Source organism: Microtus oregoni, unplaced genomic scaffold (assembly GCF_018167655.1).
Source record: "Microtus oregoni isolate MIOR12 unplaced genomic scaffold, Mior012 000183F_ref0000375, whole genome shotgun sequence".
NCBI classification, from domain to species: domain Eukaryota; kingdom Metazoa; phylum Chordata; class Mammalia; order Rodentia; family Cricetidae; genus Microtus; species Microtus oregoni.
The window spans coordinates 109,679-124,608 of NW_024544841.1; the positions used below are offsets into that span (position 1 = coordinate 109,679).

At 44.2% G+C, this 14,930-nt stretch overlaps 1 protein-coding gene across 2 annotated transcripts in view; it reads left to right on the forward strand.

The window, feature by feature from the left end:
* Window positions 1–14,930, forward strand: part of Specc1l (sperm antigen with calponin homology and coiled-coil domains 1 like) — a 108,105-nt gene that overhangs the window by 19,929 nt on the left and 73,246 nt on the right. For both annotated transcript variants that reach the window (XM_041647521.1, XM_041647520.1), the window contains 2 exons: window positions 7,394–7,547; window positions 11,455–13,088. In XM_041647521.1, coding sequence (XP_041503455.1) covers window positions 7,394–7,547; window positions 11,455–13,088 — 1,788 coding nt within the window. The remainder of the gene's footprint in view (window positions 1–7,393; window positions 7,548–11,454; window positions 13,089–14,930) is intronic.

Here is a 14,930-nt window from a genome sequence, read left to right on the forward strand (position 1 = left end):
CCCTTCCCATTTAGCACTCATCCCCTTACTCACTTGCCTGCTTCCTTGCTGTAGTGTTGGGATGTTGGGGTCAGCCGATGACACAGGCTCTAGGAAGGGCTTCTGCTAGTCTGACAAGGAGAGACCAAGCATGGCCGACCTCTCCAGCAACCCTTTGTTCAGGCAGAGGGTTTTAGATTGGGGATTAATTTTAAAAGCATTTCAAGTTTGGCAGTGGTGTCACAGGTCTTTAATCCCAGCACTCATGAGACAGAGGCGGGTGGATCTCTGTGAATTTGAGGCCAGCCTGGTCTACAGAGCGAGTTCCAGAATGGGCTCCAAAGCTACAGAGAAATCTGTCTCGAAAAACCAAAGGAAAAAAAAAAAAGGAAAAAGCACTCAGAGGAACAACATGTGAGGGATTGCCATGCGTGTTCTCAAAGACCTAGCAGGAACTTCCAAGGTTATTGAAACTGAACCTGGGCTGATTCAGTGGGTGTGGAGGGCCCTAATTTTTTCCTCACTATATCCTTGATGAAGTTGCTAGTTGTCATCCTGTGGCCTGGGGGGCAATGCCAGGAATGACCTTTGCCCTACTTCCGATAGTCTGAATCAACATCCTGAAGTGTCCCCTGGGTGTCAGAGCTGCCACTCTTTCATGTAAGAGAGGTGGCATGTTCTGACCTAACTGGTTACTCGCTTGCTGGGCTCTCTTCAGAGTGGAGTGCCTGTGTCACAGGAGACCTGTTATTTGTGTGACTGGAAGAACAGGTTGAAATGTTGTTGTTGGATGTGTACCACTGCCTGCCTTCTGTGTCCTGTGTGTCAGATTCACTATGGTATGTGCACTGAGCAGGCATGCCGCATCTGCGGTGTGGGCCTGAAGTTGCTGGGAGTTCGGTCTTGAACGGTGAGTACTTTTCCATTGTAAAGCCAGCACGCACCAGCTGTGCAGGCTTTAGGCTCTGTTACATTAGCAGCTTTGTTTGAGTGTGTGTGCATGTGTGTTGGGGGTGGGGTGGGCAGATTTGTATGTAGTAGGGAGGGTCAGCTGTCATACTGTCTAGAACACTGTGTGAACTGGATCGGTTACTGTCACTTAGAAGAAAACTGCTGTTGATTAGAAATTGAAGAAAAAATAGGAAAGAAAAAGTAAAATAAGCGAAAGAAAGAAAGAAAGAAAGAAAACATTAAAGAACTTTTGAGAGGCTTGGAATTCAGCTCAGTACCAGAGTGCTTGCCTAGCATGTGTTATGCCCCAGGTACCTACCATCCCTAGTACTGTGCAAAAGAAGGGGGTTGCCACATCTCTGGCTTGTTTATATTTTGTTTCTCCGAGTTACTGTAGTTCACTGTTCCTCTGGCACAAACCTCCCACAATCTTCATTCCTGGAACTATAATGGAGCATTGAGGAGTGGCAGGATAAATGAAGTGTTTTGTTTCTGGTTATTTAGACATCATGTGTACATACTTAACCCCATTCATACATTTTTGTCATTGATCAATTTTCCCATGACCCCTTTCTCGTAGTGTCAGGGTAAAAGCCCTTGAACTTTTTAGTATCTTATTTCAGATGCCAACTCTAGCTGAGATTTGGAGGATGATCTTGTGACTTAGCGCTCCGGTCACTGTTGATGGTAGAAGATGAGCAGTCATAGCTCTCCTCAGTGAGATACGGGAGGTCATTCTTACTCCAGCCAGGGGCTGTGCAGATCCCGCTGGGGCTTCGGCTCTTTTCCCTACTGAGGCGGTCCCTCAGTGCTGGCATCTGCCAGTGTGCATACTACGTGGTTCTTCCTAGTTAGTACTTGAAGAAGCAGCAGAGTTCCCATTATACTGGGAGATGTTTTTTGTAAAAATTGGTGGAGGGGACTAATCAGCATCAGTCAGAACTCAAATACTGATAGTACTATGTAATTAATTTGATCATATCTTCTGTGATTGTATTTTGTAGTACAAAATGCAGGATTGTAGCTTAGAAACAGGCTGCGTGTATAGTATGTAAAAGGGCCTGGGCAGATCCTTAATGCTACACACACACACACACACACACACACCACACACCACACCATATATACACACTACACCACACCACACACGCATAAAACATGTGCAGAGGGCCAGGGCGGGGGAGAGAAAGAAGAGGTTAAAGGTGCACCAGTTTATGTCTGAAATGTACAGTTTGGAAAGTAATCTTAAAATTTAGCAAAATATGTAAATTAGACTTGACCATGAGATGTAGGCAATACTTTGTGGGATTTCACTATCTGAATCTGCAACATTTTTACCAAATTAATTTAATCTTGCATCTGTTGTTAAAGGTATATTCATAACATGCTCCTTCATCATGCTCGTGTTTTGGGATGTTAATGGTAGGGAATATTTACAGGGATGTTCATCTATTTACAGAGTCTTGTAGTGCAATCAGAAGAAATGGACAAACAGTAGTGAACATACAAGCAGTTTACTGTAGAAGGCAAGCTGGAAAATGCAGCACTGTTTTGAGCGTGTTTGTACGTTGTTGTATAGCTGATGCTCTCAAGGCATACCTTGAGCTTAGTGAGTCCTTGTGCAGTGAATGTATCCTGCAACCATTACCCAGATCAGGAAGCAGCATCCCTGCTTCTCAGAAGCCTCTCCAGTGCCTCCCCAGAAGGAGATACTGCCCAGAAATTAATTTGCCAGTTTTGAGTTTTATACAAACGTAACATAATAGGTTAGTTACGTTGTTTACTTCCTTTGTTTTAACCACTCAGGGCTGTGTAAAGGGCTGTGTAGGAGGAATAATTTGCTTCTGTTGTGTTATGAATGAGATGGAGCACCTTTTGGTGTGTTTTGTTTCTTCCTTTTAGAGACAGTCTTTCTATGTTACTGAGGTTTTAGACTCTACATGTATTCTTTACTAAGAATCACCACATACTAACTTTTATTTCTGCTGTTTAATCATTGTCCTGTGTATACATGTGCAAACATGCATTTATGTATATGTACACATACAGTTTTTCTTTCTATTTAATTGTAAATTATAGACAGTAATGGTCCTTTACTGGTGAATATTTGTATTTTATAGGAAACGCAAACATTCTCTTTTATAGCCATAGTGTAATTATAAAGCCAGGGCATTATATCACCATAAGCTAGTAGAAGGTGTATAGCCTCATTACATTTGTTAATGGCAATAGTGTTCATTACCAAAAATGAGAATTTCTTTTCTCTTTAAAAGAGATTTGCTTTTGTGTGTGAAGGTGTGTTGCCTGCATGTGTCTCTGTACAGCACATGCATGCAGTGCCCACAGAGGCCAGAAGAAGGTGTTAGGTCCCTGGGAGCTGGACTTAGCGCTCCATTTAGATCCTCAGCCCATTTTAAAAACTGAGTCGTTTGTTTCTTTGATTTTCTTTGTTTGACTCTTTGATTCCTGAGTTTCTTGTCTCTGGTGTTAGTCTTCTGTCAGAGGTGGAGCTGGCGCTCTCCCCACCCACTGGTTCCTTCTTCCTCATACAGCGGCTTTTTAGTTTCGTGAGGTCACACTTGGTGATTGTTGGCCTTAATTCCTGAACAAATGGAGTCCTCTCAGGAAGTCCTTTCCTACACTGAATCTTGTCGATACTGCCGCTGTTTTCGCCAGCAGTTTCATTGTTTCAGCTATCACATTGAGGTCTTTGATCCACTTAGATATCATTTTTGTGCATGGTAATAGATGTAGGTCTAATATTGTTTATCTGTGGACATCCAGTTTTCTCTGCACCATTTGTTAAGATACTGTTTCTTATCCAGTGACTTGGACTTTCTCTCTCTCTCTTGTGTGTGTGTGTAGAGGTCAGAGGACAACTTGTTGGACTTAGTTCTTTCCGTCATATATGTTGCAAAGGTTAAACTCAGGTCTTCAGGCTGGGTGGCCAGTGAGCCATCTCTCCAGCTCTCTGTACTGTTTTTTAATAGCTGTATCCCACATTGTGTTGTGTGCCAATGCAGTTTAAACCATCCTTCTCAAAAGAGTGTGCTATCCTGCCAGCCTGGTATTTCAGCCAAGTATTTCACTATCTGCTTTCTTTTCTTAACTTCCTCTTCCTTTTTATTTGTTTGTTTGTTTGCTCATTTATTTATTTTAACTATGATAAGGATTTTTTTTTTTTTTTGAGACAAGGTTTCTCTGTAGTTTTGGAGTAGTTTTGGAGTCTGTCCTGGAACTAGCTCTTGTAGACCAGGCTGGCCTTGAACTCACAGAGATCCGCCTGCCTCCGCCTCCTGAGTACTGGGATTAAAGGCGTGTGCCACCACCACCCAGCTGGATTTTAATACTTTCTGAAGTTTTGTTTTTATGTACTTAAGTTGATTGAGTTTTTGTTTAATGATTTCAGAATTTCTGGTTGTAGTTAGAAACAGTACACTTTATTTCTGATGTGTATATACTTCAGACTCATTCTTTTCCTACTTTGTGAATACACAGTTGCATGATATTTTGTTTGTGTTCTGACAAGTAAAGCTTGCCTGGAGCTCAGATAGCAGAGCTAGCCTCTAGTTAACCTTGGAGGCCAGGCAGTGGTGGCCTTTAATCCCAGCACTTGGGAGCAGAAAGCCAGTGGATCAGAAGTTCAAGGCTACTCTGGGCTGCAGGTGCTCGAACCAGTCTAAAAGAATGCCAGGCAGTGGTGGCTCACACTAGGGAGATGGAGACAGCACCTGGCTCCAGTCAGTCTGAGGATTTGTAGAGACAGGATCTCTCCCATCCAGTCTGAGATTTTGTAGAGGTGAGAAGTGACTGTGGCTCTGCTTCTCTGCTCTTTCAGCTTCCATCCCCTAATATCTGACTCCGGGTTCTTATTTAGTAAGACTAATTAGGATCCCGCTTCACACAGTTGACCTAGCACGGTTTCTTGTAAAACCTATGTCTTCCGAATTACTTTTAAAGCCATAAATCAACAATCTTCCTATATGGTTTCTGTTGTTCTTTTTTTAAAAATGCTTCAAGATCCCCGGTGGCAGTAGGCAGCAGAAATGCTGTAGGTCCCAAATGGTGGCGGCAGGCCATGTGGCGCAGGCAGCGGGCCCTGGGAGCAGCCAGTCCCAGGCAGAGACAGCTGCTGGTCCCAGAGCAGTGGTGGCGGGCCATGTGGCAGCAGGCAGTGGGCCCCAGGCAGAGATGGCTGCTGGTCCCTGAGCAATGGCTGGTCCCAGGCAGGGAGACACATGGCGGGCAGGCAGAAGACAGAAACATGGATAGACACAACATGCAGGGTGAGGTTGAATGTTTATTCAGGGGGTTATGGAGGAGGAAGGGTGAAGGGGGAGACGGAGAGAGAGGGAGGGAGAGAGAGAAGAGGAGAGGAGAGGAGAGGAGAGGAGAAAGAGACAGAGAAGGGGGGGAAGAGAGAAGTGGGGAGAGAGGCAGAAGCAAAGCTGCCTCTCCGAGAGGAAGATGGAAAAGAGAGCGAGCTCAGGCCGGAAGCTGAAAATCAGCCTGCCTCAGCGGATGGGGAGGGGAATGGGTGTGGCTTGTCTCTTAAAGGGACCAAAACCATAACATTCCCAGGTCTTCCTTATAATAAAAAGCACGCACATCAAGGAAGCAGAAAAGGAAGGGCCCAAGATGGCGGCAGGCAGGTCAGAGGTAATGGGAGTGGGCGTGGCTTGTCCCTTAAAGCGACAGGAAAGCACAACAGTTTCTTTATAGAATTTTTTGCTTATTACTTTGGTTTTTTGAGACAGGGTCTCTTCATGTTAGCTCTTGGCAGTCCTGGAACTCGCTATGTAGACCAGACTGGCCTTCAACTCACAGAGATATACCTGCCTCTTCCTCCCGAGTGCTTATACTATCTCCTGTGCCACAACTCCTGGCTTATACTATCATTGTGCTGCTGAGAGTGTAACCCAGGACCTCACATGTGCTGGCTAAGAGCTCTGCTGCTGAGCTGCACTCTCGCTTTCGACTCTTATTCTGCTTCACCGATTTCTTCTTGTGTTCATAATGTGTGATCTGAGTTACACAGTAAGAGTTTGTGATTTGGTATCCCAGTGTGTGTTTGACTTTGTCATTACCTGAAGGCAAGTTGCAACCAGAGAAGCGTGACTAGGATTAGTTTCCCTTTTCACCTGACTTAAAGGAAAGAATATTTCAGCCTGGTCTACAGAGCTAGTTCCAGGACAGCCAGGGCTGCTACACAGAGAAATCCTGTCTCAGGAAAGAAGTGGGGGTGGGGAAGGAAAGAATCTTTAACATAATGGGAAAGAAAAATTAGTTTGAAGATAGTTTCTTTTAAACATATGAAAGGCGATTTGAAATAGAGTATGTTGCTTTTATGTAACTGCTAGTGGTTGAAGATTGATGGAATAGGGAACTTGAGATTTAAAGGTATTTTGTGTCATAGTTGATGGCAGAGACAAGTCTTAAAGAATGTACATATTTCTTGGTTAATTTCCTCCTTTCTCTTTACTCTATGTTTTTAAAGTATCAAACAGTATGACAACCCTTAATTATCAGAGTTTAATTCTTTGTAAATGTTTGAAGAACTGATCCCTTTTCTGTCTAATTTTATTTTATTTTTTTTTCCCGAGACAGGATTTTTCTGTGGCTTTGGAGCCTGTCCTGGAACTAGCTCTTAGCTCTGTAGACCAGGCTGGTCTCGAACTCACAGAGATCCGCCTGCCTCTGCCTCCCGAGTGCTGGGATTAAAGGCGTGCGCCACCATCGCCCGGGTTTATTTTTTTTTAAAGATTTATTTATTAAGTATACAACATTCTGCCTCCATGTATGCCCATATATCAGAAGAGGGTGCCAGATCTCATTACAGATGGTTGTGAGCCACCATGTGTTAGGAAATAAACCTTAGTGGTGTGAAATTAACCCTTGATGTCCCTATGAAGTCCCAGTTTTTGTTACTGTATTACTTGGGTCTTGAAAAGTTTCCCGGTTTTTGCAAATTTAGCACTAGAGAATTAGATAAGCTAAGGTGCATTTCAGAACCATTTCTTTTAGAGTCATTTTAAAGTAATGAAGCTTTACTTGAGTGTTAGTGGCAATTTTCGAGCTTACGGCAGTGTAGGCTATCCTCATTGTCGCCTGTGTAGTTTCATTGAGGTGATCCCGTTCACGAGTGGTGAGCCAAATGAAAGTTTAATGTGGATGACACCTTCCTGTCTCCCTGAATCTGGCACAAGTGGGCACAGCAGGCATCCATAGAATCTTCTATCGTGTGCATGATTTAGAATCTAAAGAAAGACTTGTGTGGTTGCCTGCAGCTGTAATGAGACTTGGTGTCTGATTGTGCAGCACAGTGGTGCACTGCCTGTTTATTAAATGTCAGAAAGTCTTAGTAGAGTTCTGAAGGATAGGATAAAAGTCAAGAGCCTTGCTTAGCCTTCAAATTAATCTTGCTTCATCCAGTCAATGTCTTTTTATTTTCTCCTGCTTCTAGACCAAGAGCAATGATGACCTTTTAGCTGGAATGGCCGGAGGAGTAAATGCGGCTAATGGTGCTAAAGCAAAGAAGAGCACCTGCTCGTCCGCAGCGCCTTCAGCCCCTGCCCCTGCCATGACCGTCGTGGAGAACAAATCCAAGATTAGCACAGGTATGGGTGGCTTGTACTTATCTGCTTTGGCTCACTTCAGCCTGACACCTTCGTATCCACCCTCCTCCAGGTGAGAGAGAGAACACGCGTGTTTTATTTGTTTCTGTGTAAATGGTTTCAAGGTTGACCACTTTGTACTAGGTGACAGTGAGGGGCTGACCCTGGGAGAGGTGAATTTCTTTCTCCCAGCAGTCATTGTTGGCTGGAGTGGACTCTGTGAGAATCATGCCCCCGGGTTAGCCCATCTAGTTCTGTAGTCTGTCTTCTTGTTGCAGCTGTTTCTAGAGGAGACAGTCTTGTAGGAGACTTCCTGGTATTCTGTGATGTTCCCTGAGTCCAGATGCAGGAGCTGTGATGTAGATGGATCCATTCAGGCTGGGTTCCCTATAATTGTTGATCTTTGCATTGTGTCCAGTTGGGATTTTCTATAATGGCTTCGGTTTTTTGTAGAGAGGCTTCTTTGAGGAGTGATGGCCACGGTTACTTATCTGTGGCATAAGGGTAAGATTTAGAATAAAGTAAGGAACTATGCTGGTTTAGCAAAGTGGCGTAGTAGAGTCTCTTGTGTGACCTCACTGGTCCTGGGGAGTTCAGTGGGTTTCTAGTACCGGCATAATTTCTCCCATTGACAGCTGTGGGTTACCACCAACGTGTGAGAGCCACTGTAGGGTACCTTTAAGGATATCTTGCCACGATGGTCATTGTTGTGGCTCGTGGTTGTCACAGCTGGCTAGGACTCTTAAGTGCTCCCCTCCCTTGGCAGTTTGTGTAGTACTTCTGGTACCATGGAAGCTAGACTTCCAGAGAAGGCTTTTAGGTTAGACCCAGCTTAAATCATCGGAGTCCAGTGGGCTGTGTGTGATTTCTTCAGCAGCAGGGCCTTACCCTCAACCTCTGATGGGAAACCAAGAGCAACAGCCATAGCCTGTATAGTTTTGGGAGTCACTTAGACTACCCTGACCAGCCACTCAAAAAGGAAGTTTCTTGTTTCTGGTACTGGGTTTTTGTTAGTCTATGGTTCTTATGGGTAATGCCCAAGTGGCATATCTCTCTCTCTCTCTCTCTCTCTCTCTCTCTCTCTCTCTCTCATACACACACGTGTATCTTCTATAATTTTAGGTGAACATTAAATATGATTATTTGAGGCTTTATTAGTCTTGGAGTTATTTGTCTCTCTTCCTTTTCCTTAGCTCTTTGTTTTAGATTAATAATATTAATCTAATGATTTATATTATAATAAAACTAATCTAATTAATAAAGTTAATAAATGAACTTAGAAAATCCTACTGTCTAAGGAGGAATATTACCATACTTCACTTCTTACAGTTACAGGGGAAAAAAAGCCTTCAAAACTGTCAGTAACTATAAGATCATGTGATGAAACCCCTAATTTGTACAGTTAATATGTACTAATAAATAATTATAAACCATGAAAATGTCACTTTATATGATAAGGCATATGAAAGAAAACTAATTGGCCGCCATTATAGCAGACCGTCTTCGGTCATTATGTAGTCTCGGCCCTTTTGTTTGTGTTGAACTTTCCTAGCCCAGGGTCCTGCTGTCCTCGTGCCCCTTTGAACTTCTGCAGTTTCTTCTTACATTCCAGATCCCACTCCACCATTCGGCTTAGATTAGCGAGGGAACATTTCCATCTTTTTTTTTATAAGCATTATTTTGTTTGATCGTCATTGTAGCTTTTGAAGTTTAGGCTGTATTTTCTTCATTGTAGATATGAGATAACTATACTGAAGTTATTAGCCTAATACCCTTGCCAAAAGCCATCCTTTGTTTCTTGGGAGCTCATTTTGTACCAGGCTATTTAAGGTACAAACCTGCTGTTGGAATGAGGTTTGAACCTTCAGTGTATTACTTCCAAGCCTGAGGTCATCACATTTAATGCTCTACTCAGGACAAGGATGTTAAGAAGAAATACTCTATTCCCATCTCCTCTTTGTGACTTACAGAGCTGAGCAGGTGATCATCCCAGTATTCATGCGTGGTTGCCTATTGACGAGCATTCCAGTGTGCACACGTGGTTGCCTGTTGATGGTTACACTGACCTTAGGATTCATTCATTACTAGGTACTCTAGTTCATATTTGTGTGTCTCTGTCAGTCTGCTAATACACTGTAATAAAATACCACAGACTGGGTGGTTCACACAACAGAAATTTATTTTATTATAACGTAGTCTGTAAATCAAAGTCTTGGCAGTTTGGCTGCTTTCTCACTGTGTCTCCACCATGTGTCCCTATGCTTTTGTCCTAATCTCCTCTTTTTGTAGTCACAAATCACACTGGATCAGGGCCACCTAACAGCTGTCTTAGTCAGTGTTCCATTGCTGTGAAGAGAACCATGACCGACAACTCTTCTAGAAGAAGGCATTTAAATTGGGACTTGCTTACAGTTTCAGTGGTGTAGTCCATTATCAGCATGGAGGAAGCATGGCAGCGTGCAGACAGACGTGGTGATGATCAATAGCTGAGAGTTCTGCTTCTAGATCTGTAGGCAGTAAGAAGAGATTCCAGGTCAAGCTTGGGCTTCCGAAATTTCAAAGTCCTCCCCCAGTGACACACTTTCTCTGACAAGGCTACACCTCCGAATCCTTTAACTAGTGCCACTCCCTAAGCATTTAAATATTTGAGCCTATGGGGCCATTCTTATTCAGCTCTATCTGAGTTTAATTGACTGGTTCAATTACCTGGCTACAAAGTTTACAAGAATAGAAGTCTTAGCAGTCCCAGTGTAGTGCTGGAGTCCTTGAGATTGAATCCTGAAGTAGTAGGCTCTAGTACCAGCCTTGGCTACAGGATAGATAAGCTTACCAGAGAGAGAAAGGGCAAGGATACACAGGCGAAAGCTGATGTCAAAAGTGTGGCCCAGACAGAAGGTGGGTCTTTCCACCTCAAATGACCCAGCCAAGAAAATCCTTCACATCTGTGCCCAGCTGGTTAGGGTCTAGTTGCTTCCAGATGTAGTCAACTTGACAGTGAAGATTAGCTGTAATAATCATCTAGATTAATTTCCATAAATATCCCCTTTCCTTGTTTCTTTTTTGTCGTCCTTTTGTGTGCCATGCTCACTCCCGCTTCCTTGCCTTTGTCTGTCTTGTAACCAGTCTGACTTCTACCTTACCCTGATTTTGTGGTAAAATGGACGAACCAAGATTTCTGTCAGTGAGTGACTGTAGAATCTATAACTTAGCCAGTAGTCACTGTTGCCTCTTTTGTAAAAAGTGTGTTATACACATTAATCAAATTCATTGAACAAATATACTTTGGAGTTGAAATAGAATCTTAGCATGTATCCCCAACTAGCCTGGAACTCAATATATTGAATCCTCCTGCCTCTGCTCTGCCTCTTGTGTTAGGATTGCAGGTATGTGCCAACCACTCTATCGTGAAAAATTTTTAACTGCTAATGTTTTAAACCTTTGAAAACTGACATGATTGTTTTGCGTGGTGTAAAAGAAATAGAAAAAAATATAAAGAGCAGTATTTTTTACTTCAAAAAACAAGAGCTAGACCTGATTATTGTAGTCCTGTGTCCTCCTACTGTTTCCCCATGCTGGGATGGAACACGAGGCCTAGCAGATGCTAAGATGCCCTGCTACTGAACCCCAGCCTCCGTCCTCTCATCTTGAGACAGGCTGCCACTGAGTTGTCTGGGCTGGCCTTGAATGTGTTCTGTCCCACGTGCCACCAGGCCCAAAAAGTCCTTGAAACCAGGGGATCATCTTTTAATGAGAAGCTATACATCTGATTTTATACATGAGAAGGGTAGATTTTTATGGTCTGTGTCAGTGTGGCTGGCTGCCCAGCTTTCATCTCAGTAGTCCTGGGTTCTGAACACATGCATTTTGTTTTTAATAATTTTATCTTAAATTCTTTGTTTGAAACATGTAGGCACTAGTTCCTCAGCCAAACGGAGTACTTCAGCCGGTAATAAAGAATCCAGTTCTACCAGAGAAAGATTACGTGAACGCACACGGCTAAATCAGAGCAAAAAACTGCCTTCCGTAAGTCAGGGAGCTAATGACGTGGCCCTGGCTAAGCGATCTCGGAGTCGCACTGCTGCAGACTCCGATATTCGCATGAGCAAGTCTAAGTCGGACAATCAGATCAGTGACAAAGCTGCCTTGGAAGCCAAGGTGAAAGATCTCCTCACACTGGCAAAAACCAAGGATGTGGAAATCTTACATTTGAGAAACGAACTCCGAGACATGCGTGCTCAGCTGGGCATTAGTGAGGATCCTCTGGAAGGCGATGAAAAGTCTGCAGAGAAGGAAACCATTATTGCTCACCAGCCAACTGATGTGGAGTCTACTCTACTGCAGCTGCAGGAACAGAACACAGCCATCCGAGAGGAGCTCAACCAGCTGAAGAACGAAAACAGAATGCTGAAGGACAGATTGAATGCATTGGGCTTTTCCCTCGAGCAGAGACTGGACAACTCTGAAAAACTGTTTGGCTATCAGTCCGTGAGCCCAGAAATTACCGCTGGTAACCAGAGCGATGGAGGAGGAACTCTGACATCTTCAGTAGAAGGTTCTGCCCCTGGGTCAGTGGAAGATCTCCTGAGTCAAGATGAAAATACACTCATGGACCATCAGCACAGTAACTCTATGGACAACCTGGACAGCGAATGCAGCGAGGTGTACCAGCCCCTCACCTCAAGTGATGATGCTCTGGATGCCCCCTCGTCTTCAGAGTCAGAGGGCATCCCGAGCATAGAGCGCTCTCGGAAGGGGAGCAGTGGGAATGCGAGCGAGGTCTCCGTTGCGTGCCTGACAGAACGGATTCACCAGATGGAAGAGAACCAGCACAGTACCAGCGAGGAGCTTCAGGCAACTCTGCAAGAGCTCGCTGATCTTCAGCAGATTACCCAAGAACTCAACAGTGAGAACGAGAGGCTGGGAGAGGAGAAGGTCATCCTGATGGAGTCACTGTGTCAGCAGAGCGATAAGTTGGAACACTTTGGCCGACAGATTGAATATTTCCGCTCCCTTCTGGATGAGCATCACATTTCTTACGTCATAGATGAAGATGTAAAGAGTGGGCGCTACATGGAACTAGAGCAGCGTTACATGGATTTGGCTGAGAATGCCCGTTTCGAGCGAGAACAGCTTCTAGGTGTCCAGCAGCATTTAAGCAACACTCTGAAGATGGCAGAGCAGGACAACAAGGAAGCTCAGGAGATGATTGGTGCCCTCAAAGAGCGCAGCCACCACATGGAGCGCATTATTGAGTCTGAGCAGAAGGGCAAAGCAGCCCTGGCAGCCACGCTGGAGGAGTACAAAGCTACCGTGGCCAGTGACCAGATAGAGATGAATCGCCTGAAGGCCCAGCTGGAGAATGAAAAGCAGAAAGTGGCCGAGCTGTACTCCATTCATAACTCTGGAGACAAATCTGATATCCAGGACCTCCTGGAGAGCGTTAGGTTGGACAAGGAAAAGGCGGAGACTTTGGCCAGTAGCCTGCAGGAAGATCTGGCTCATACCCGGAACGATGCCAATCGATTACAGGACACCATTGCTAAGGTATTGCCCAAGTAAAGATGCCCTCATTTGGCATTACACAGTTGCCATACAAAGCAAGCTTGTTGAGAAACAGAAGTGGTTTCTTAATATGCCATTGCCTTTTATTGACAATCATCTCAAGTTCTAAAATGTGCTGCCTTAAATAGAATAAAAATTTTCTTTTCGCTTTTCATTTTCTTCCCAGATGATTTATAGTTAAAATGAATTTGTGCCTTTTTCTGGGCAATAGAGAATTTTATATCCTCATCTTTATTATACTATGGCACGGGGTATATGCTGAGTCAGGATTTCAGTTTTCAAGGATTGGCAGTGTCTGCTGCCTTTTGTCTTGCTATAGTTGTAGTTTTCTCAATATTTTATTGTGAGTTAATTCTACTTTTTAAGAGCATGGTTGCTCCTTTTTCTTGAAGGTGTGGGATTTGTTGCTGGCAGAGAGCTTAGAGATGATTCCTTCCTCTAGATTTGTTGCTTATGTCACAGATGATCAGTGTAGTGGTTCCTAGTTAGGGTTTCCGTTGTGTCACCGTGACAACCCTTCTAAAGGAAAACATGTAATTGAGGTGGTGGCCTAGTTTCAGAGGTCCATTGTCATCATGGCAGGACATAGCAACATGCAGGCAAATGCGGTGCTGAGGAAGGAGTGAGTTGGCTACATTTTGCAGGCAACAGGAAGTTAACTGAACAGTGGGTGGTATCTTGAGTGCACACACACACACACACACACACACACACGAGACCTCAGCATCTTTTCGCAATGATATACTTCCTCTAGCAAGGCTACACCTCCTAATAGTGCCTTTCTCTTTGGGGGCCATTTTCTTTCGAACCAACGCAAATAGTGAAGACTCAGTCAGAATGGCTGATTAGGTTACTGGTATTCTGACCAGGGTTCTATATCCTGAATGATCGTGGAAGTGAGTGTTTTTGTACAAGTTATCTATTCTATCTGATATTTTGGTTCTTTTTTAATGTGTGTGTGTGTGTGTGTGTGTGTGTGTGTGTGTGTGCTTGTGTTATTATGACACATTTGTATGTGCCCAGCCCACAGAAGCTAGAAGGGGGTGTTAGAGTCCTTGAAGCTGGAGTTACAGTCACTTGTTGAGACTCCTGACATGGGTGCTGGGAACTGAACTAGGGCTGTAGAAGGACAGGAAGTGCTCTTGATTGCTGAGATCTTCCCCACCCAAGTACCTTGAGTTTTAAAGAGAGAAGTTCTAGTGCATCTTTGGTTTACATCAGAGGTGGGGAGGTAGAGTATGTGTATGTTGCTGGGGGATCAGGACATCAGGAGCTGGGGAGGTAGAGTATGTGTGTGTGTTGCTGGGGGTTCAGGACCTCAGAGGTGGGGAGATAGAGTATGTGTGTGTTGCTGGGGGTTCAGGACATCAGAGGTGGGGAGATAGAGTATGTGTGTGTTGCTGGGGGATCAGGACATCAGAGGTGGGGAGGTAGAGTATGTGTGTGTTGCTGGGGGGTGGGGGCGGTGTCAGGACAACTTGTGGGAGTTGGTTTTCTCCTTCTCTCATGTGAGTTCCAAGGATTGGACTCTGGTATTCAGTTTGGCGTGGTGCCCTTCCCTCCTGAGCCATCTTGTCAGTCTGATAGTCATCACTTTCAGAGATACAGTTAGGAGGTACATGTTGAGGGGCGCTACGACTAGAGAAAGACTAAAAAATGAAAAACTATGTTTTACTTACTTTTGTATGTGTGTCTGTGTGAATGTGCTATGAGTCACACGAGGAGGCCAGAAGGGGACTTGGAGTATGTCCTCTTCCTCCACCATGTGGGCTCTGGGAATTGAACTCAGGTCCTCGGGCTTGGCAGCTCGCACTTAACCTGCTG